The 23,340-nt window shown below is 41.7% G+C and overlaps 3 protein-coding genes across 4 annotated transcripts; 2 read left to right on the top strand and 1 right to left on the bottom strand.

Annotated features, from left to right (window-relative positions):
- The first annotated feature begins 335 nt into the window (after positions 1-335).
- prmt2 (protein arginine methyltransferase 2) lies at positions 336-5,405 on the top strand. 2 transcript variants are annotated; one of them, XR_003672481.1, is made up of 10 exons: positions 336-572; positions 643-840; positions 1,178-1,339; positions 1,602-1,766; positions 1,864-2,039; positions 2,248-2,377; positions 2,456-2,592; positions 2,663-2,840; positions 2,990-3,101; positions 5,296-5,405. XR_003672481.1 is itself a non-coding variant. In XM_028433779.1 (9 exons), exons 1-9 carry the CDS (start codon positions 486-488, stop codon positions 3,020-3,022), a joined length of 1,266 nt encoding a protein of 421 aa, XP_028289580.1. In that variant the 5' UTR covers positions 336-485; the 3' UTR covers positions 3,023-3,396. The 2 variants fall into 2 exon arrangements, 1 of the variants encoding a protein (XP_028289580.1); XM_028433779.1 differs by lacking the exon at positions 5,296-5,405 and having other exon boundaries at positions 2,990-3,396.
- Positions 3,446-5,192, bottom strand: LOC114453859 (oocyte zinc finger protein XlCOF26). The gene is made up of 2 exons (XM_028433780.1): positions 4,951-5,192; positions 3,446-4,626 (listed from the first exon to the last, which is right to left on the bottom strand). Exon 2 carries the CDS (start codon positions 4,575-4,577, stop codon positions 3,528-3,530), a length of 1,050 nt encoding a protein of 349 aa, XP_028289581.1. The 5' UTR covers positions 4,578-4,626; positions 4,951-5,192; the 3' UTR covers positions 3,446-3,527.
- A 1-nt stretch (position 5,406) lies between the features above and the next one.
- On the top strand, positions 5,407-23,214 carry sacs2 (sacsin molecular chaperone 2). The gene is made up of 8 exons (XM_028433768.1): positions 5,407-5,459; positions 6,200-6,245; positions 6,584-6,671; positions 8,719-8,830; positions 8,924-9,070; positions 9,329-10,757; positions 11,118-11,206; positions 11,299-23,214. The coding sequence occupies exons 2-8, from the start codon at positions 6,217-6,219 to the stop codon at positions 22,263-22,265; spliced, it is 12,861 nt and encodes a 4,286-aa protein (XP_028289569.1). The 5' UTR covers positions 5,407-5,459; positions 6,200-6,216; the 3' UTR covers positions 22,266-23,214.
- Positions 23,215-23,340: the final 126 nt, after the last annotated feature.

Below are 23,340 nucleotides of genomic sequence, written 5' to 3'. Positions count from 1 at the left end.
TTCTTTAAAATAAAACACAAAGAACTCGGCCTAACAAACGGTTTTGAAGATGAATGGATTCATGGACATAAGGCAACATTTACTATAAATACAATATGTTGCGCTCTGAGGTTTTTCCTTTTCAAGTACTTTAAAATAGATTTCACATTGAGCTATAGGTACATAAATGATATTCTGAAAATATATGAAGGATACAATTGCTCGTGTGCAATATTCTGATGGAAAAATGCGGCAGTAAATGTGAAAAACCGGTAAGTCAGGATTGATCTTAAGTTACGGTATTTCCCACAGCCAGTGAAAGCACCGTAACGCATTCTACCGTAAAAACAGGAAGTGTTTGTGACATGCCAGCTGTGTGCTGCTTTCACCCCATCAGTTACAGTATTTTTAAACTTACGGTCACTTTGTTTTAACTCTTGAAGAGATTTCAGTTGTTTCTCAGAGGAAAACAAACAGCAAACGAATTCAAACAGCCGCCATTAATCATGCAGTCAGAGAAAGAGGACGAGGATGGTGTGTCTTGTGAGGAGTATGTTGCCTTAACAGATTTCACTGGAGGTGGCCCTGACCAGGTTAGATGATAATAACTTCACTTCAAAACAAGGTTAAATTAGCATTAACTATGTTGGGTTTGTCCCGCAGCTTAGTTTCAGCCCAGGGGACAGACTGCTGGTGCACGCCAAGCCTTCATCAGAGTGGTGGTGGGCAGAGCTGCGGGGACTCATGGGTTATGTTCCTGCCAGCTACCTGCGCCAGGATGCTGCTGAGGCAGAGGATGAGGACACTTCTTTAGAGGACCCATGGCAGAATGAAGAATATTTCGGCAGTTATGGGACACTGGTTAGAATCAACATAATATTTTGAATGTTATTTATCACATGATGAAGTAATACCAAGAGAGATTTTGGTGATTTGCAAGGCCGTTCCCCACTCCAGGTCAACCCTCAAGCAGGCAAAGGCTTTCAGCAATCCAAAACCTTTTCAGAAAAAAATGTGAAAAACATGAAAACAATAGTCATAATCATTAGTCACTGTTTATTTGGAATATTATTATATGTAATCTTTCTTTAAAATATTGGGAAAAAACATGAAAGATTATTGTAAAATGCAGAACGACTCTGTTCTATCAAATTGTATGACTTGATCGTGTCCTATTAAATTGTGTCTCACAATACAGAGGCTTCACCTGGAGATGTTGTCAGACAAGAGCCGCACTGAGACGTACCAACAGGTTATCCTCAGCAACAGTGCTTCTCTGAGAAACAAGGTGGTGATGGACCTCGGCTGTGGCACCGGAATCATCAGCCTTTTCTGTGCAAAGCTGGCACAACCCTCGGTGGTAAAGTTAGCACACTTTCTCTTTGATTCCTGTTTTTTTCCAGTGCAAACTGAATTCTTAGTGTTGAAAACAACCCACAAGTGTAAATATATATAGTAGAAATATAGTTATATACATAATCACTGTATAGTACAAAGAACTGCTCAGTTAGACAGACTGAACATTGAAGGTTAGTGTACTGATACCTCCCTCTGGTGGACAATAAACACTGCTACATGGTATAAACAGCATGGTGTGTACAGTGTGCTGTCTGTGGTGGTAGGTATATGCTGTGGAGGCGAGTTCCATGGCAGAGTACACCAGACAGCTGGTCAAGCAGAATGGCTGTGAGGAGGTGGTCACTGTGCTCCAAGGCCGAGCTGAAGAGATCGAGCTCCCAGAGCAGGTGGACATCCTGGTGTCTGAGTGGATGGGCAACTGCCTCCTGGTAATAATGCCAATTCCAGTTCTGTTAAATGTTGTATGTATTGCTGTGTGAAGATTTTTTGTCAGCTTCACCTGTCACACCTTTTCCTCTGGTGTAGTTTGAGTTCATGGTGGAGTCGGTGTTGCTGGCCAGGGACCGCTGGCTCAGAGACGGCGGTGTGATGTGGCCTTCCTCTGCGGCCCTCACCCTGGTGCCATGTCAGGCAGACGGCTATTACACTGAAAAGATGGCCTTCTGGGAGCGGCCCTATGGTCTAGACTTCACCCCTCTTCAGTAAGTTAGTCAGCCCAATAACCCAATGTCCTGCCCCACTGTGTGAAATGTGTTGTTTCATAATACTTACATTACAGCACATCTAAACCAGTACATGGTCCCATGGTGACAAAAAATAATTTTGCGTTTTTTTTTTCTTGGAAGTGTTGATGAGTCATCCTGCACTGGTGTAAACACACATTTCTTCTGTGCCCTCTCATATGTGCAGGCCTTTGGCAAAGCAGGAGTTCTTCACCAAACCCAAGTTCAGCCACCGTATTGATCCTGAAGACTGCCTCTCTGCTTCCTGTGATGTCATCTGCCTGGACATGTATACTTTGCAAGTGACAGACCTGGAGGTACAGTGCTTTGTGTTTCATTAGTTGAAGCTGCTGCACTTCCACAAAGACAGATCTTATGACAGTTTCATTTCTCAGGAAATGAAGGGTCAGTTTCACTTTAGCGTGGAGAAGTCAGGGGTTTTCCATGGATTCACCGCCTGGTTCACTGTTAACTTTGAGGGCCTGGAGGCAGGAAGTGCAACAGTGGAGCTGAGCACAGGACCGGACTCTGAGTACGTAACACAAAAAAGAAACTTTACTATTAATACACAAAATATAATAACTCGCCTTGTTTCTCTTCAGGCCAACACACTGGAAACAGACTCTGTTCATGCTGGACAGGCCGGCCAGGGTATTTGCTGGAGACTCCATCAGTGGATCCATCGTCCTAAATAGAAACCCTGTCTGGAGACGCCACATGACCGTGACCCTGCAGTGGAACATTAACAGCAGCACAGAGGACACAGAGGATAACTGCCAGGTAAAACTCTTTATTTCATTCTCTGTGTGATGCATTGACTGCATCCATAAGACAGTGGCACATTATCATTACATTTGTCTTTGCAAAGTTATAAAGTTACACCTGTAGTGTCCGTAAAGCTGACCAGTATGCTTTTCCGTTGACTTTAGGTTGGGACAAAGAGGTTCCCCATGTGGAGGTGACACTGGAGAAGGAACCAGTGTAGTTTATCCCTGTCTTCAGCTGTGAACTAATCTGGGGGAGGTGCACCTGGCAGAACATGTAAGCATCAAGTCATAAACACACTATGTTTTTTTTTCCTCAGTATGCTTATTGTTCTACAATAAGCCTTTAGAGTATATTGTCATTTATACATACAGTACATGCTTCTAGGCTTGTATTGACTTAATAAAAACAGTAACCATGAATTACAAGGGTTTGAGATATCAAGATTTTTTTTACACTGAAGGACAAAACGATGTGTGCCACTGAGACATTGTGTGCCAAAACATTTAAAATCTTGTGCCTATAAAAATGATTGTTCACAATTAAATAAATATTTGAAATAAAATTACAAGTATAATTGTTGGAAGATTCTAGCTTTACTAGTTTGCTATTTGTCCCCTTCTTTGAATTTGTAAACATTTTATTTAATGTGTTAAAAAAAGTGAGATTTTATTTTCAGATGTCCTGTTGGTGTCCTCACTCTTATGGCTCTGTTTTAACCTTTATTTTCACTCTGGAGCGTGTGTTGACATCTGGGGACAAAGACTGAGTGGACTCAGGAGACGGAGCCCTGGAGAGTGGAACAAAAAGAGGCGGCTTAACAACTTTGTCCGGCACTTCCTTGTTTTTGTCTTTTTTCTGCCTCAGGTGTTTGTCACAGTGGTTCACAAATGTATCCAGCTTGACGAAGGTCTTGTTGCACACTTTGCAGTGATAAGGTCGCTGTCCTTTGTTGAGGCGTATGTGCAGCCTGATGTATGATGACCGTACAAATGTGCGGCAGCAGACGCCACACTTCAGGTCCTCTGAGCTGCTCTGTGTATTCTGAGGCTGGTTGACCGATGGTGCTGGTGCTGGTACTGGTACCGGTACCGGCGGTGGTGCTGGTGCTGGTGCGCTCTGTTCGTTGGCTTCTTGAGCCTTGTGAGAAAGCAGCAGTGGCAAGGAACGAAAGCCTTCACCACACTGCTCACACTTATACGGCCTCTCCCCTGTGTGTAGACGAACATGTGCCAGCAGCCCAGCCTTCTGGGTGAATGACTTGTCACAAAAGGTGCACTTGAACGGCTTCTCACCTGTGTGGAGGCGACGGTGGGTCTTTAGGTGCGAGGCCCGGCCAAAGGCCTTACCACAGTCTGGGCATTTGAATGGCCTGTCTCCGCTGTGGATGATCTTGTGCGCCATCAGGTGAGACGACTGATGGAAGAACTTGCCGCAGGTGCTGCATCTGAATTTCCTCTCTTTGTTGTGGGAGGCGAGGTGAAGGTTAAGGTGGGTGAAGGAAATGAAGGTTTTGTTGCACAGGCTGCAGCTGTGGGGGTCCAGGCGGACGTGCCGCTGGGGCCTTCGACCATTTGGAGGGCTGCTGCTGCCCGCCTGGCAGGAAGGACATTTTTGCTGCTGTTCGGAAGCAGCAGCTGTGGAGTCGGTGGAGTCAGTGTCAGGCTGTGGTACACTGAAGCTGCACCCACAGTCTGAGCACTGCTGCACTTTATCACTGCTCTCCTCCAGCATGGTGCCAGCTACGGCCATAGCAGGAAGAGGGGAGAGGTGTTCATTCTTTGGCAGGTGATGGGAACATCTGAGAGAGAAAGCAAACAAATAAAGTCTTCAGCTTTTGTTCATGTATTAAAGAGAACACCTCCTCTGCTCATTAGCATAGCCGCACTATTAGAAATAAAGGCTACGCCGCACTGTAATTTTAGTGTCGTTTCATGTCACGACAGCAGATCTCATCTTATCACAAGACGTTTGTGTCAAACCCACACAAATTAATCCACATGCACGTACGAGGACGAGAAGTACACTACACTAGCTTCCTGTGCAGCTCCTGCTCTGTAGGCCTCCCACAGCCCATAACAATGAGCGTATGAAACTAGCATTAGCACGTAAAGTGTTTACATACCGTATTCTTCCCTCCTAAGAAATCGTGTTTGTATTTATGTATTTATCCTGCCAGCGCAGTGAAACGGCACAACAACAGAATACAATGCTGGATTGAGGTTACGTTTTCGTCTACGTTTTCTTCCTGCTAGAAGCTTTCGTGGCTACACACAGAGCTGCAGCATCATCTAGCGGGCGGCGGAACAACTGTCCTGATCACTGTTTCTTTAAATCAATGGTTTAAATTCATGATACAGCCCGCAGTTTTGCCCGCACTCATCATCAATAAATTAGTTATTACTGTGCTCTAAAAGTTTCGTTTCAGCAGAAGTATTAAAATTAATTAATCTGTTGATGGCTCACGCAGGTTTCGTTTCTGGCAAGATGAGACTTAAGAGATTTAAGTAGAAAACGAAACAAACGGGACAGGAAGCTGCGTGTGTTCCTATGGTTGGACCAGCAGCCTGTATATAAAGCCGGCTCATGCGAGACAGAGCTATCAGTGGGACTGCATTCACTAGCATGACAGAGGTACTGTGATGTTTTTTTATTGACGTACTTTAATAGCTTATAATAGCTTTAAAATTAAATGACCTAATATGGTAATGTGATTAATAATAATAAGGGATTGTTTATAAAATAGAAGACTAAAAAAATTCTATATTTATTCTAAATAATCTGTAGTGCAGAGAGGTGTGGCCAGCCTCACACACTTTGTCAGGATGCTGAAACTATTTGATTTTAGTGAATTATTTCATATGCTATGTGAAAATATACATTAAGCTGAAAATGTATTGTTCTTATGTATTGATTTTTACTGCCCATGCAACAGCTAAATTATAATGAATGTGCTAGATATAACCATAAATCCACATCTAGACCAGTGATGATGATGATGACCAGGTCAAGGTCTGTCTAACTTAGAAGTAACTTCAATAAGAAAGTTACTGTATGACGAATAGAACTAGTTTGACCAGTGTTCCCAAACTATGAATGTACTGGCAAAATGATATGATAGAATTGATACTTTATTGTCATTGTATTCAAATGATTCAACAAAGCTGTCCTATTATTGTTCTTTGTTTACATTTATAAGGTAATTCTTTTCTTTTCACACAGTATGATTGTGTTGTTGGTATTCAGGGCATTGCCAATACAATGTCTGCTTATATGCTGTGTAAATTCTGTTTGGAGCTTTGTGCTAACTCTCAGTTATACCAGTCATTGTGTGTGATGAGATGGTAATTACAAATATTCGGACTCTCTCGCAGCAACCAGCCCAGAAAGGATGAGTCTGAAGACCAGGAAAAAAGCTCGGTGAGTTGCCCAACTACTGATGTATTGTAGGAAGAAGGAAACTCATTTCTTCACAAACACTGCATGTCATCATGTGCCAATGAGCTGCCAAGATTTCAAGAGTTCTTTATTTGTTATGTGTGCACATGTTTGCGGTGTTTGTTTTTGCACAGGCCTCCAGTCAGGCCAACATAAATCCTCATATCAGTGCAGCTGTAGACCTTTATTAATGCATTATGTAATTAAATCAATTGTTTTGTTTGTACTGCTTTTTGCTTTTTGACCTGTATTCCTGATTGCTTTCTGCCTTTGGGAGGAGTCGCTTTGATTTAATTTGAACTTCTGCTGCTTTGTTTAAGGACTTCTTTCGGGGCCACAGCGCCACCCTTCATCGACTACCTGAAAGAAATTCTCCGTCGGTATCCAGACGGCGGACAAATTTTGAAGGTTGGTATGATGTTCTGTCACATATTTTATGACAGTTCTCATATAATTACAATGTAGGTCTACCTTATCTTACTATTTTATTCCTGTATTATTTTCTACATTAATTACACATCCAAGTACATCCAAATTAAGACAGCAATCATTAACTAAAATCAGCCCAAATTGCTGATTATTGAATGAAAAACAGGTAGAACTGCGTGTAGCTATGAAAAACTCACCATCACAATTTGCTTGAGAGCGCTGTCTTTTTCACAGCAGCCATTTTGTCTCTAACTCTAAACATGGCTGTGAGCAGTGACAGGGAACTAGCCTTAACATCCATGTGACAATTCAGCTCACATTTTATTAAGTGCCAACACTTATATTAGTGAAACAGGAAAAATATTCAATTATAATGCTGTAATTCTTTAACGCTAAAACTATAACTGTCAGGGTTCGTCAGGAGGAGGACACAAATGCAGAGGCATAGAGCGGTTAAGGTTAACAAAACTCCTTTATTCAAAGCCAGGAGAGCAAAACAATACAGAAACCAAAAATCACACAGCATGGTCAAAAGGAAAAGTACAAAATAACTAACTAAAAATCACACTTTGCGTGGCAAAACATAGATTAAGGAAAACAGGCACAGGGCGTAAAAACGCAGGAACAAAAAACAAAGCATCAACAAGGCTACTACCTGGAGCACCCCGAGGTCAGGCAGAACATGGCATGGTAGGCAAGGAACAAGGCATGGCATGGCAATAAAACAGGAAGCACAAGACAACATCACAAAAACAGAAAACCAGGGGACAGAACAACAACTTAACAAAGATAACAGGACACAGAATAATCAGATAACCCAAAACAAGGAAACAAAACCAGAACTAAACACCAGGTTGTGACAATAACCATTAATATTACCAAAGAATGGCCTTGTAGTGGGGAAAATCACCTTGAAGAAGGATATAGAGATGTTGTGCTTTGAATTAAAAGAACTGCGCATGCGTGTAAAGGGCATTGAACTTAGCCAAAAGTATCATGCCATCCTGACCTTGGAGTGAACCCACTGACAGCATCTAGAAGGAAAGGGAGGGGCTGCTTAGTGGGGGCAGGGAGGCAACAAGCGGGCTGCGTAAGGAAAAATAATGTAATAGACACACACACACCCTGCCAGGTGTCAAGGGTGGTACCCTAAAACTTTGGCAAAGGATAAAAAGATGAGATAACTCAGCAGCAGTTATAGTCTGTAGTTGTCTTTTTAACTTAGCTAATTTTGAAGATTTTTCGAAGAAGAACCCAGGTCAAGAACAAAGGCGAGCTTAAATTTGATCTCAACAGCCTCAACACATACTATACTAAAAACATGTCAATTAGTAAAGAAAGCAAAAATAAATAAGGAGATAAGAGTGACAAATATTTAATACTCTGTAATCAGTTTTATTAGCAGTTATACTGCCCTCCATCTCTGTGAGGTGTGGTAAACTTTGGCTTTTGATTTACTTCTTTGGGCCTAACAGTCATAAAATCTGATTCACATCATTTGTTTTTTAATACACACGCATGACTGAATTATATTGTTTGTTTGTTTTTACGGGGGTTTGACTCCTACAACCTCAATTTAAAGATGACGTCATTTCCATCCTTGACCAATTAAATTTTCTGTGCTTCCATTTCAGTTGTTCATCTCTGAGTTGATTTATTTGCTATAACTGTCATGCTTTTTACTAATTTCTTTCTTTGTTACCTGGGTAAATTGCACTTGAGGTCTTTATCTTCTGAGATCTTAAAATAAAGCTAAATGATAAACTTGGATGAAGCAGTAACACTGCAAGCTGCACAGTGTAAGTTCCGCAGTATCGCAATGGAACAAAAGCTATAAGCATAAACAGAATTCTATATACACAGCATGAAAACACAGCAATGATTTAATAAAGTGACAGATCCATCAGCAGCAGCAGGAGGGTGGGGGCCTGAATGGGACTGCCCGGTTATGTTTTCCTGCACCAATAATTGTGTCTCTTGGCTGCCTGTTTTAGTGAGCATGAGCTTTATTTGTCATTGTCAACAGGAGCTGATTCAGAATGCAGATGATGCTGAAGCCACAAAAGTGGTTTTCATCCATGATGAGAGGAGCTATGGGACTAAGGACCTCTGGACTGAAGGACTGGGAAAATACCAGGGTATTTATAGATTTCAAGAAGTTAGAGGAACTCAATGAATGCACAATATGGTGAGCACAATCACTAATTTACAGTGTACTTGTTCTTGTTAAGGTCCTGCTCTCTATGCATACAACGACGCAGCGTTTGAAGATGCTGACTGGACTGGAATTCAGATGACAGGGAGGAGCGTCAAGCGCAATGATCCAAACAAAGTCGGGAGATTTGGAATCGGTTTCAACTCTGTTTACCATACAACAGGTAAATCTGTCTGTAGTTATGACATACATACTGTATCTAACAGGCTAAAATGAATCTCTGAAATCCCTCATCATAGACAGAAATTGGGACAAAATAAAATAGTTTATGTATGTCTTCATGGGGGTGCAGAACTTGTATTGAAAAATGAGTCCATAGTAACTAAACCGTTTGAGTTGTAAAGTGAAGTGAAAAACATTTTTACACATTTTTATCACACACAATAAAATTAATGGGACAATATGTATTCATCATTCATAGATGTGCCAAGTATATTCAGTTCAAAGCACCTTGGCATCATGGACCCCCAAGAAAAAATATTTGATGAAGGAGGAGGATTCCTGTGGTCTTTGGATGATGATGAACACCAAAAGGCTTTGATACACATGCGCGATCAGTTTCAACCCTTTCGTGATATAGCTGCACTTGTGAGCGGACAGGAATGGTCAGAGATCATCATGGAGGACCGGTACTTTGATGGGACGATTTTCAGATTCCCATTGCGCAACGAGGCATCAGAGATTTCAGATAATCTATACAACTCCAGTAAGGTGGTTGAACTTTTTGATAGCTTCATAGCAGATGCAGAATTGAGCCTCCTCTTCTTGAAGAGTGTGACCTCTGTGTCCTTGATACATATTGATGTAGATGGAAGTGTTAACACCAGACTTGAAGTGAAATCCTCAGTTCCAACAGAAGTCACTTTAAAATCCGAAGAGGACTCAGTCATCAATAATTTGACGAGGTTCAAACTGATAACCATCAATTCAGAAGACCACAAAGAAACAAAGTGGCTTGTGACAACATGTACCATGGAAGAAGGACGTGTTGAAGAGCTTGATCGCCTTGCTGAAAAGTTGAGCTTTCTACCACAAGTTGATTTGGCCTTCCCTTGTGGTGAGAACAGAGACTGCAGTGAGAGCAGGCTGAGCTGCTTTCTCCCCCTCCCAAACAATGAGTCCAACAAGACCGGACTGCCAGTTTATGTGAATGCCTGCTTTGGTCTCACAGACAACAGAAGGCATATAAAGTGGCAAGAGGAAGACCAGAAACATGATGAACACGCCATGTGGAATGAACTGCTAATAAAGGAAGTGCTCCCACAAGCTTATGTGACGATCATTCAAGACGCCATCAAGCTTGCCAAAGATTCCTTCCTCCCTGTCTCTTCCGTGTACGACCTGTGGCCAGACATCGCCCAAATAGAGCACAGAGACAAATGGTATGCTGTTGCTCTGGATATTTTTCATCTCTTATTCAGACAGAATGTGGCTGTGCTCTCTCTTGCAAAAGATGAAGGAATGTTCGTCACTCCACCAGAAGCTGTCTTCCCATGTAATGGCCCCACCAGCGCGCACATATTGTCTGCCATTAAAAGGACATTGGTTTCCTGTGGAGAAAATCTTGTCACTTTACCAACTAGAGTTGCTAGGGCGATAAAGAAGGCCTATCCACACAACACCACCCTAAAACACGTGACTCCAGCCTTCCTCAGAGACATTCTCCACAGGATTGGTGTGCATGATATCTCAAAAGATGATAGACTTTCTCTGTTAGAGTACATTTTAGCCGATGGAAAATATGAAGACTTGGAGGATCTTCAACTGCTCCCACTCAGCGATGGCTCTTTCAGAACATTCACAGACAGAGAGGAGGACACTGCTTTAATTGACAGCGAGGAATTTCCAAGGTAGGATTTTAAATTGTCTGTTGTGTGGTCATGTAGTTATTAAAATAATTTATTAGCATTACCAAATAAACACATAAAAACAATTAATTCAAGGAAGCTTTTTATTGTACAGATGTTATATATTATTTTATTATTTGAGAAGTATTAAAGCCAGAGCTACAATTAGTGTCTGAACAACAGTGGTTGAAACCAGTCGATGTACTGCAAGGGATCACTTAAGAGTTACAGGCATGTTTTAGGCTTGGTAATGGTGGTAGAAGCACTCTGATGGTTTAATTTAGGCCATTATAAATGTGATGGACAGACAGTTCATCTGTGTTTATGTTCAGCTCTGATGGGTAAAAACACATTTTTGTGCAGAGTCCTGCTGCCATGCTGTACACATCTCTTCATTCCACATGATCTCAGTCCAATCTGCAGGAACCATCTGACACAACTGGCCAGCAGAGGTAGGTCATGGTCATTTAATAAAATAAATTTTAAAGCATCTCACATTTAGGCACCATATATACACATATTTAAACAAAGATCTGCCTTTCAGATTTATTCATGGTCATCAGCATTGATGCAGAGGATGTGGCTGAATATACAAAGAAGTATCTGCCACAAGACTGGAAGCAGGCGGGGACAGAGCTTGTTACGTGGGACACCAGCCACCATCAGCATCCACCATTTGACTGGATCCAAGAATTCTGGAAGTTTCTCAACACTCACTTCTCTGAGTTAAGTCATTTCACTGACATACCTTTAATACCAGTCAGCCCCCTGTCTGACATTCAGCCTGTATCACTAGCAAAACTACAACAGAACACCACCCTCATTTTTCAGAAAAACAAGCAGATCCGTTTGCCAGACAAAATAGCTGAGTTGCTGAATAATGTTGGTGGCACAGTGGTGAGAGGAAATGAGTGGCTCAGGCATGAAGACCTTGACTCTTATGTGCTGTGCCCATCTCCTAAGAGTGTCATGAAAGTCTTGATGAACTTAGATAATCAGCAACTCATCAACAAACTCAAGAGTGCATCCCACAGTGCACGAGAAGCGTTGAAAGACTATCTCTCTCAGTTGGGTTCTCTTTCACACACAGAGAAGGATTTTCTCTCAAAACTGCCTCTTTTTCAAACCACGAAAGGACTCTGTGTTGCAGCTCAGTCAAAACAAGCAGTGCTTCTCACATCTGACCTAGAAGTACCAGCAGAACTTGCCATGCCTGATTCGGTCATACAGTGTGCAACAGAAGCCGATCGCAGACTGTTACAGCTGCTTAATGTTAAACTCCTAGACACAGCTGAAGCAGCCAATGTCCTTGTTGGGTGTATTGAGAAAGGGGATTGCAGCAGTGAAGACACTGAAAAAATAATGACTTGGATTCTACAACATGGTAATACCCTTTTCTCTCAAAACCAGTCCTTGAAATGCAGATGTAAGGACTTGAGATTCATGGAAGTCAATGGAGAGCTGAAAAAGACCTCAAGCTTTTTTGATCCAAGAATTCAAACATTTAAAATCATCTTTGAGTCAGACTTCTTCCCCCCACCTGTATACACTCGTACACCACAGATGCTGGAAAGTCTAACAAACCTTGGATTACTAAACAAAGAAGAACATGTGTCACCTGATAATTTGTTGCATGTCACCACACTGATTGACAAACTGCATGAAGTCTCTGAAACTGAGGCTTTTGAAAAAGCTCAGGTTCTCTTGGAGATGTTAAATGCAAATAATCTACTGTCGAGGTTTTCTCCTGAGCAGCTTCGTCAGCTTAAAATGCTTAAATGGGTTCCATGTGATCAACTTGGTAATGGCAAAAAACAATCCAGTAACCAATCTCAGAAAAGCGGTTTCTTCTGCCCAGATGAAATAAGGCATACTGTGTATGAGGACATTGTTAGGCATGTAATGCCTCTGGTGGGAAGTCTCAATGACAGAGCTAGCAGGAATCTTGGTCTTAAATGCCCACCCCCACCTGAAAAAGTGATTGACAATTTGAACATCTTGATATCAAAAGCACAGAAAATGGCAGATCCTGATACAGATGTGGATTTTAAAAGGCAGCTACACAGCACTTACAAACACATGCAAGAAAATATCTCTGCATTTGCAGCACTTATTGACAAGGAGACATGCTGGCTGTGGACGCACAAGAAGTTCGTTTCACCACAAGATATGGTTCTTCACTATCCACCTAATCTAGATCTGAGCTCTTACATTGCAAAGGTGCCAAAGGAATTCTTGCCATACAAGATGTTGCTCCAAAAGTTTGGCCTGAGAACAGAACTTTCAAATGAAGAAATTGTTGGCATTCTCCATTCAATCCAGGAAACCATTGAAACAAGGCAACAGCCAATTGCCAGTTCCTCTGAGGTTAAAGTGTCAATAGAAATTCTAAACTGGCTGTGGAGAGAGAAGAGGAGAGTTCAGGATGACATCCCAGTGCCGGTCCTCATAGAAGATGACAAGTTCACCCTTAAACCACGGTCAACAGCAGTCTTCTGTGATGTCAACAAAAATGGGCTGAAGGAAATTGAGTACAGCGATGAAGAAATTTATGTCATACATGAGGAAATACCAAAAGCAACAGCTGAATGGTTGGACATTCGATTTCTTAGTACCTATATTGTAGATCCAGAGTTTGTGGGAATTGAACAGTGTGGACAATCTGAACCAATAACAATGAGGATTAAGAACATTCTCAAAGAGTATGATGAAGATAGCGACATCTTCAAGGAGCTCATTCAAAATGCAGAGGATGCTGGGGCAGATGCTTGTAAATTTTTAGTGGATTTCAGAGTACACAAAAATGCCCCTGAAAATCTCATTGATCCTGACATGGCCCTTTGCCAGGGACCTTGCCTTTGGGCCTTCAACAATGAGCAGTTCACAACTGAGGATTGGAAAAACATTGTCAGAGTTGGCTCTGCTTCAAAGGAACACAAAGTGGAAAAAATTGGAAAGTTTGGACTTGGATTCAATACTGTCTATCATGTGACAGATGTCCCATCCATCCTCAGTGGCAGCCATCTTCTCATACTTGATCCAAATGTAACTCATCTCTCAAAGTACATAAAACACAAAACAAATCCTGGAATCAAGTTGGATCTCTCTCAACAGCGACTTTTTCGTTGTTTTCCTGGGCAGTTTGGGGCATATGAACGCATTTTTGACTGTAATTTCACTGGGAAAAGTCTTCCTGAACCCTATCCTGGCACTCTGATCAAACTACCTTTCCGAAGTGAAGAAGAGGCTCTCAAGTCAGAAATAAGTACAAAAGTGTTTCACAAACAGGAGATCATCACTTTTCAACATCACTTCATCACAAGTTCACAAACCCACCTGCTTTTCCTGAAGAACATCAGTACATTATCCCTACAAAATATCTCAAACAATGTGTCTACTCCACCCAGAGATGATGAAATAAAAACCCTCCTCACCGTCTCTAAAGCCACTTTGAGTACAGTGATGATTGATGAAGATGTGGGAAAATCAAAGCAGCTTAAAGCTGCAAAATCACTGACAAAGGTTAATGTTAAATGCAAAGAGGTGATTGACTGCTGTACAATTGACATTATCCAGATAACGAGTCAGCAGGCGGGTGCAGTTGAAGTCCAGTGCTGGCTTCGGTACAATTGTTTTGGAACAGATAAGTCCCTGAAAATGGCCCTTCAAGAAAACAAGCAAGCCAGGTTCTCTTTGCCTATTGGAGGGGTCGCTGTGCCTTTGCAGATGGATCCAGAAACTGGAAAACTGGCACCACTACAAATGGATCTTGTTGGACAGGCATTTTGCTTCCTTCCTCTTTCCATTCACACCGGTCTTCCAGTCAATGTTAATGGTACATTTGCTGTGACAAGCAACCGAAAAGGTTTGTGGGAAAGTGGGGTGAAAAATGAGTGGAACAAGGCTCTTCTTCAGGATCCTGTAGTGACAGCATTTGTTACTGCACTCTTGGCACTCAAGAAAATGTCTGATAACAATGAACTGGAGACCTACTGTTATCACACCTTCTGGCCTGATAGGCAAAAAGTCAGTGAGACATTCAAGCCTTTGGTAGATGCTTTTTATACCATCATTGGTCACCCATCCATTGGTCCCGAGCTCTTTAGTGATGGAGAATATTGGTGCTCAATGAACAATGCCATATTTCTACATGAGAGCATTGAGGAGGATCAGGACATCAGTGTACTGGTGGCAAAAGTGTGCAAGATATATGTCAAAGCCCCCAACCATGTTGTTCCACTCCCACAGTGGCTGAGAAATGGCTTCAAACAGACTGGCCTAGAGGATGTTTTACAAAGCAGGACATGGACCTGGAAGAAGTTTTACCAAGAAGCAGTGTTCAAAAACTTGAATACCATGGATCCTGAGAGTAGAGATGCTCTTGTGTTACACGCTATTGACCTTCATATTGAAGAAATTGATGAGTTGCTGGTCTGCTATCCATGCATACCCACAACAGACGGAAAGCTGCAGTACATCAAGAAGCTTGTGAATCCATCAGGGAGAGTTGCTTGTCTTTTTGAACCAGAAGATGGCCGCTTGCTTGGTGGTACCAAAAATGACTTCTGCTCCCCCAACAGGATTCAACGCTTGTTGGAACTTGGGATGGCAAATGATCATCTCCCACTGGAAGACATCACAGAGAAAGCAGACACAGTGACTAAAACTTGGAGAGCTGACAAAAAGAAAGCATACACACATCTGAAGTGCCTTCTTGAGCTTATGAGGAATCACATGCACAAGAAAGACTCTCACCACTGGGAAACACTGAGGAAGACAGCATTTCTGCCAGCATTTTCCCCTGGTATCACAAAAATGGAAAGAAATGCAACACTTGAAAAGCCCATTGATGTTTTTAGTGACAGATGCTCCTTACTTGTGAACTTGACAAAACCAGTGCTGGATCATACCAATCTGAAAATACACAGCACTGATCCACTCCTACAAATTCTGGGTGTTAACAACAGTGCAGAGCCAGAGACAGTGATTCAGCAGCTGCAAGAAGCATGTAAGCAATCACAATACACCGACAGCTCAATGCTTCACAACATAGCACATGAGTGCTATAAGTTCCTAGATCAGTGGATCACTGATTCTGGGAATGGTACTGTAATTTCACAGCAGGCAAAATCATTCCCATTCATCCTTATTGGCAGTACCTTTGTAAATGTCAACCGTGTGGCTGAAGATGAGTTATTTGATGCAAGACCCTATCTCCACGTTCTTCCACCGGCTTTTGCCAGTTTCAGAAAGCTCTGGGAAAGTGTTGGTGTTGAAAAGAAATTTACAATCCACCAGTTTCTAACTGTGCTCCAGGAACTGAAATCTCGGCATGGAAAGAAGCCACTGTCAGAGCATGATCTATCAATTTGTCTCACAATTTTAAACAAGGGAATATTTGAGGCTAAAATGAAAACAATGGGGGATTGTCTGATACCCAATGAACATGGAGTTTTGCAACGTGCAAGTAAGCTGTTTTTTAATGACAGCCCATGGATGCCAGTCACTTCAGGTGTCACGTTATGTCACAAGAACATCCCACGTGCTATGGCTCTCCACTTTGGGATTACAACTACCAGGCATCATACTCTAGAAAAATATACAGTTGACAGCCATTCACCATTTGCGTTTGAGTTTGAACAACATGAACAACTAACTGTTCGAATTAAAAATATCATTTCCGCTTATCCGGCAAAGAAAGATATCCTCAAAGAGTTGATCCAAAATGCTGATGATGCAGAAGCAACAGAGATTCACTTTGTCTGGGACAAACAGCAGCATGGCCACCAAAAAACATTTGGAAAGAAATGGAACCATCTGCAGGGGCCAGCGCTGTGTGTGTTCAACAACAAAGTGTTTTCTGCTGCTGACATGGCTGGCATTCAGCAACTGGGAGAAGGGGGAAAGCACAGCTCTCCAGGGAAGATAGGAAAATATGGAGTTGGATTCAACTCTGTTTACCATCTGACTGACTGCCCCTCAATCGTCACTGGAGATAAATATCTTTGCATATCTGATCCCAATCAAAAATACATAGAAATGCCTTCAGACAAACCACGATATGGTATTGGCTATGAACTTGCTGACACTTTCAAGAAGACATACAGTGATGTCTACAATGCATTTCTTCCAGACATGTTTTCTCTTAAAGAAGGCACAATGTTCAGATTACCTCTGAGAATGGGTGCTCATGCAAACACCTCTAAAATATCACAGCAAGGAGTCACAGACCATGATATGAAAGAACTGTGCTCTGCCCTGTCTGAAGATCCTGAAGGACTCATTCTGTTTCTGAAAAACATCTGCAAAATAAAAGTCCATGAAATCAATGACTCAGGAAAACTTGAAACCATCTTTGTGGCTGAAAAAAGTCACCCACAGATAAGCATGGAAGTAAGGGATGCTTTTGCAAAAGTTCTAAAAAATGCACTAGAGTCTGATGGACCAGTTTCTCCACGCAAGGTCTTCTACGAAACCAAAATTTACACCTCAGATAAAAGGCAAAGTAAATGGATGATTGCAGAACAGTTTGGTGCTTGCATACACAGTGCTGAAATGAAATTGTCAGACAAACTTCCCCAAGCGGCATTAGCAGCACGCATGAGCACAAAGATCCACTATCCATCTCCATTCAGCTTCATGGACTTTAAGGGAGAAGCCTTTTGTTCTCTTCCCCTGCCAGGAAAAACTGGTCTGCCAGTACATGTCAATGGAAACTTTGAGGTAGATTCTTCCAGGAGAAGCCTTTGGAAGGAAGACGGCCAAAGTCTGAAAACAAACTGGAATGAGTTTTTGAAACAGAATGTCATAGCTCCACTGTATGCAGACCTCCTGTATGTAATCAGTAAAAGCTGCAAGACTGCAAACAAGAAAGTTCTTTCTGCAGACATTGAATCTTGTTTCAGTACCTCATACTTCTGCTTTTGGCCAATTGTGTCCAAACATGTTGGTCCGGAATGGCATGAAATGATTCATGAGGTATACAGATCAATTCAAAACAAAGACCTTGATGTGATCCCTGTGATGAGGCACTCCACACGTGTAACAACAACAGGGCAAAAATTTGAAGAGTTCTCTTTTGACTGGTGTAACATCAGCCACACAGAATCCACTGAAGCACCTTACCTGACACAGAAAACAATTTCTGACATTAATCCCATCTTGGAAGACATTGGGATGAAACTTGTTCCTTCTTCCATGCAAATGCAAAATATCTGGACTGCTTTCAAACAGGCGGGCATTAAAGTGAACACCATCCGTCCTGCTGATGTACAGACTTTCCTTAGAGCCAAAGCTCTCAATGATCCAAACCAAACAGATGAGGGGTTACCCCTGCCCATAAGTGCCACTCTGATCAGAGATGAAAAAAGATGTTCAAAACTCTTGAATTTTTGCTTGAAAGATTTAACCTCAAACAAGATTCCTCCAGACCACTCCAGATTACTTGACGGGCTTCCACTGCTTCTCACAAAAGATAAAGTTTTGAGAGAGTTTAACTCCCAGTCTCCAAGTCTGATATCACGTTATGATGATATCTTCTGTGGCTATGAGGTCCTATTTGCAGATTTTCAGACAAACAGCATGCATGTTGAGCTGCTACAAACTCTCAACCTTGTCAGAAAACTGACAGTTCCCTCTGCAGTGAAGTATTTGGAGCCTTCAATTCAGGAGCATCTTCAGAGGTGTGAGGTTGACCCATGCAGTGGTCTTTATGTCCCAGATGAGACAATGTTGAAGTGGTTGGCATTATTATGGAAGTTCTTAACCAGTGAATTAAAATCTGATGACACAAAGCAAAGTCTGACACTGAGCGATGTGAGAAGGCTCTGCAGTGAATGCTGCATTGTACCTGTTGTTTGCCCAAGGTCAAGAAACAAGCACTTTCTGCAAACAATGAAGAACATGTCCAGTGTGATTCAGTTTTCCTCAGACAGAGATGTATCAAGCATCCTCTTTAAACTTGGGTTCATGAAGCTTGATGGTTTGTTCTTCAATGAGATAAGCCGACAGGTCAGTTTTTTTCATTTCCATCTACAGTCTGAACTTCTGAATGTGAGTGATGAAAACTCAGTGTTGGACCAGGTCTGCAACATCAAACACTCTGAGTTTTCCTGTCTCTCAAACAATGAGATGAGCGAGTTACAGAAGTTCCTGCAGTCTGGGGTATCAAAGTCCAAAGACAACAAGGAGTACAAGAGGAAGCTTAAGTCTTTACCATTGTTTGAAACAGTACAGGGTCAACGCGTGAGGATTGACGGACCTCAAGAGGTATTTGTCCTAAACTGCAAGCATTGGGCAACATTTCCAGATTTGTTCAACCTGCCCGGTAGCTGCAGCATTTTCCTCAAAAACAGCACAGAGAACAGCACCCTGTCACAAATGCTCAACATTCAAACACTAAATGATTTGGAGTATTTTGTGAAGTTCATTCTTCCTGCTGTACACAAAGTCACAGAGCTTCAAACGCTTCACTGCCTCAAGCTGCTGCTGTTACTATGTCAGGATTTCCATTTCCACCAGTACAGAGAAAAAATCTTCTCCTCAATGAAGACAGTGAGACTGATTCGCAGTTCTCAGGGTAGTTTGGAGACAGCATCATACTACTATGATGACAGCATTGAGCTGTACAGGATAATGCTTCCACAAGAGAGATTTGTGCCTCAGAGATTTTGGACTCAGTTGTGTGAAAAAGATGAATATATGACAGACAGAGCAAAAAATCTTATCCAAGAACTTGGAATGAAGCATGTTGTGTCCAAAGAAGAAATAATAAAGTTTGCATACCAGGTGGAATCAGAAGCAAAAGAAGACAGTGATCTCAAAATGCTACAAAAGAAATCCTCAGTGGTTTTCAAAAAAGCTTTGAATAGCATTGAGAGTGACCCTGAAAAAAATCTGCTGTTGAGGCTAGTCGACATTAAGTTCATTTATCCAAAGAAGATTCCCAAAGAGCTGTGTGACTATCACCAACCATTTGCTACTGAGAGAACTACTGTTCCAATCAGAGGGTCTTTGATTGATAGAAATCCTACACATCCACACTTGATTTGGTCCTCGATGCCAATCATACATGTACCAGTTTACATGTCAAATAATCTCCTCCAAATGTTAAAACATGCTGGAGCTTTTGAAAATCCACCTGCACAGTGTGTAACCAGCAACATGAGCAACATCTGCCAGTCGCCATGTAAAACAGAAGAGCTGATCAAAACCCGCGCTAAGGTGTTTCGAGAGTCCTATGCCTACTTGCAAGCGAACAAGTTTAACGGAAATCCACTGGCTGGTCTTCCTGTTGTGCTGGTGGAAAAAGACACAGAACTAGTGAAGGCTGATGATGTGTCTCTTTTTCTCCCCCACAACGTTGAGTTCAGGCCATACTTGTACAAAATATCTGCACAAGATGTCAGGTACGCAGATTTCTTCAAGAACATTGGTGTAACTGATGAAGCAACTGCAGTGCAATATTGTAATGTTCTGGCAGCAGTTTATGCCGATTCCTGTGATAAACAACAGCTGAACCCAAACCAACTGGCAACTGTAAAACGAGCTGTGGAGCAACTGTTTAAGTTGATTAAAACCCAAGGAAACCAGACCCCTGTTGACAAAGTTAATACCTTGTACCTCCCTGCAGTAGATGGTAAATTATACCCATCACACACACTCTACTACAATAACACAGTGTTTCAGACAAAAAGGTTAGAAGAAGCACTGCAAATGGGAAATGAGTTCCTGTTGATTGAGAAACTCAGCAATTGTTATCTGGGCGTTGACATCTATGAGCATCACCAGCTGATAAAACTGCTGCCTCCCAGACTTCAGCCTAAAATGCTGTCTGACCTCACTGAGGAAAAAATGCTGGAATCACAGATGCAGCTTTGCGAGCGTGAGACTAGTTGTGAATTTAGTGGATGGTTTGAAAGGCATCTCTCCTCTGGAGCATTTAGACATGGACTCATTTGTCTCATCAGAGAGCAGTCTCAGGGAAACATAGCACAAGACGAAGCCACTGAGATCTGTGATGCTGTTTTTGGCAGTATTCAGATTGTCTGCTGCAAAACAATACAAACAATGCTATGGCTGGATGATCAGTCTCTGTGCAGCACTGCCAATGAAACCGACGTTTTTGTGAAACGAGGACAGCAGGTGTGCACCTTTTACCTAAAACACAATGATGACATGGCTCCTAAGGTGCTAAATGAAATTAATATGACACTGACAAAGGAGATTAATGCTCTCTTAGGTAACAGAATTGCACCAAGTCACCTTCCAGTACTTGGACAATTTCTTATGTGTGATGATCTGGAAGATGTTCAGAAAGCTCTGGCTAAGCATGGAATCCATGACAGTGTTGAAACTGAAAGTCTTCATCTCAATCCACCAGCTCCCGGGACAGATATTCCAGAGGAGTGGCACGATTCATTAGACATGAACTTCTTTAATAACTTTGAAGAAGGGGAGTATGTGGGCTACAGCACAAATAATGACAACTACATTTATGCAGTTATTGTTGAAGAACTTCCTGGGCACTCTGGACAATGTTCAAAGAGATACAAAATAAACCTTGGAGAAGATGAACCCACTGAAGTCAGTTGCCTTGACCTGTATCAGTTTAAACGAGAAAAGAAGCCAAAGAAAGAACAGAGGACGTCTGCTGGGACCACACACTGTATGATGCTGGAGCTACTAACAGGAGCTGTGCCACATTCTTCACAGCCGTCATCCAACTCTTTACCAACCTCAATTGATGAAGCCAAAAGGGAAATTGACAAATGCTTGGCAGAGATCTGGTCCCTTCCTAAGTTGGAGAAAGACAAAGCAGTGAAGCGCCTGTACCTTCGATGGCATCCGGATAAAAATCCAGACCAAGAGTCTCTTGCTACCGAGGCATTCAAATATTTGCGGAATAGAATTGATGAGCTCAGCAATGGAAAAAGCACAGCTAAAACCACCACCAGCCCGTCCTATTCAGGTGGACACTCAAATTTCAGAGACTTCTTCCATCAGTGGGATCAGGAAGCTCGGCGTCACAGAACACGTCGGGAGAGGTTCTTCAGAGGCCACCGCTCGTACAACTTTTGGACCTTTAACGAGCATGTCCCAAGGCCAAACAGAGAGGAGGCTCAGCGCTGGTGCAGACAGGCCCGCTGTGATCTCGATGCAGCTCACAAAGACACCGGAGGTGGTAGCACAGAGTGGTGCCTCTTTAAAGTCCATCAGGCAGTGGAAAAGTCTCTCACAGCAGCTGAGTACAAACGAAATGGTCAGCACCCGTCCAACAGCTCAGTTTCAGCTGCAGCTAAGAAAGTTTCCAGCTACAGCCCAAAACTGAGAGATCTGCCTGAAATTGTGGAAAATCTGAGGGCGCTGGGAGTGGACGCCAAAAAGACCCAATATCCCAACTGCCATCCATTTCCCCGCATTCCAAACGAACAGTTCCAAACTGAGAATGCAGTATTAGCGCTGATCCAGGCATCTGAGCTTCTCAGCAAAGTCGAGTCATATGTGAGTTAAGGATACAAACATACAGTGTCATGAGCCACTTTTTGTTAAAATGTTAGAATCCATAATATACTATAGCATATATCCACTCAGTATAATCAGTATGTGGCATTATCATAAAAATGCCAGAGATCACTTTTAGCTCTGTATGTTGTAAAGTTATGAGGAGCAAAAGGCTATTCACTGTGACATTTTGATTTCATTTTTAAATTCATTATTAATTTTACTTTTAGTAACAGTTGGGTTTTTGTATTTCTGTCAATTCATTTTTTATAGTTCGTTTTTACTTTTGACTTAAAAAAAAATACATATCACATTTGTTGCTTTGGCAATTATAACCATAAAGAGGAAAGACTATACCTTTTTTACCTACTGTATACTGTCAAAGGGCATTTTAATGACTGTACTGGATGTGTAAAAATATTTGGAAAAGGCATATTTTTTTAAGCCTTATAAATTTTTGTGAGTACTTTCTAAGGGACCATTATAGCAGTTGTTAACAGCTTCAAGTTGTTACAAACATTTATACAATATAAAGTTAAGGTTGTGACTGCTAATTCTTTTTATTCCGTTTCATTTCTTATACTGATAATATACTTTCATTTGTACCTCCTCTACCCTTTTTGATTAAACGGTGACTGATGTGATTTGATTCATTTAACAAAGATCGTGTGTATCACAGGTCACTGGTGTGGCTTTTGTATTTTTGGTAGAGCTAAGTGCCCTTAAAAATAAATATCTAAATGTATTGGTATCTATATATGTATATGTACTATATGTCATTGACATTTTTTTTTCATTTTCCTTTGCAAACATTAGACATTAACACAAACGACAGCCATACTTAGAATCACAAAATCTAGTTAGCTAGGTCATGAACATTAGTGCTGGTTTCAAACATTTTCTTCCTGTTGTGTGAACTATAATCTAAATAAAGGAATTCTGATTCTATACAAGTACAGTTTCAGTGTCAGAGTTGATTTAGTGTGTGGAGTTTGTGTTTTCTTTGATTATGGAGACAAAAGTGCAACATGTGCTACTCCTAAAACAACATTACCGGACAGAAGTTAATGTGATGTTCATGTGC

Source organism: Parambassis ranga, chromosome 21 (assembly GCF_900634625.1).
Source record: "Parambassis ranga chromosome 21, fParRan2.1, whole genome shotgun sequence".
Classification (NCBI taxonomy): Eukaryota; Metazoa; Chordata; class Actinopteri; family Ambassidae; genus Parambassis; species Parambassis ranga.
Note: the sequence above shows the minus strand (reverse complement) of the source record. Positions and strands in the feature narration are given on the sequence as shown.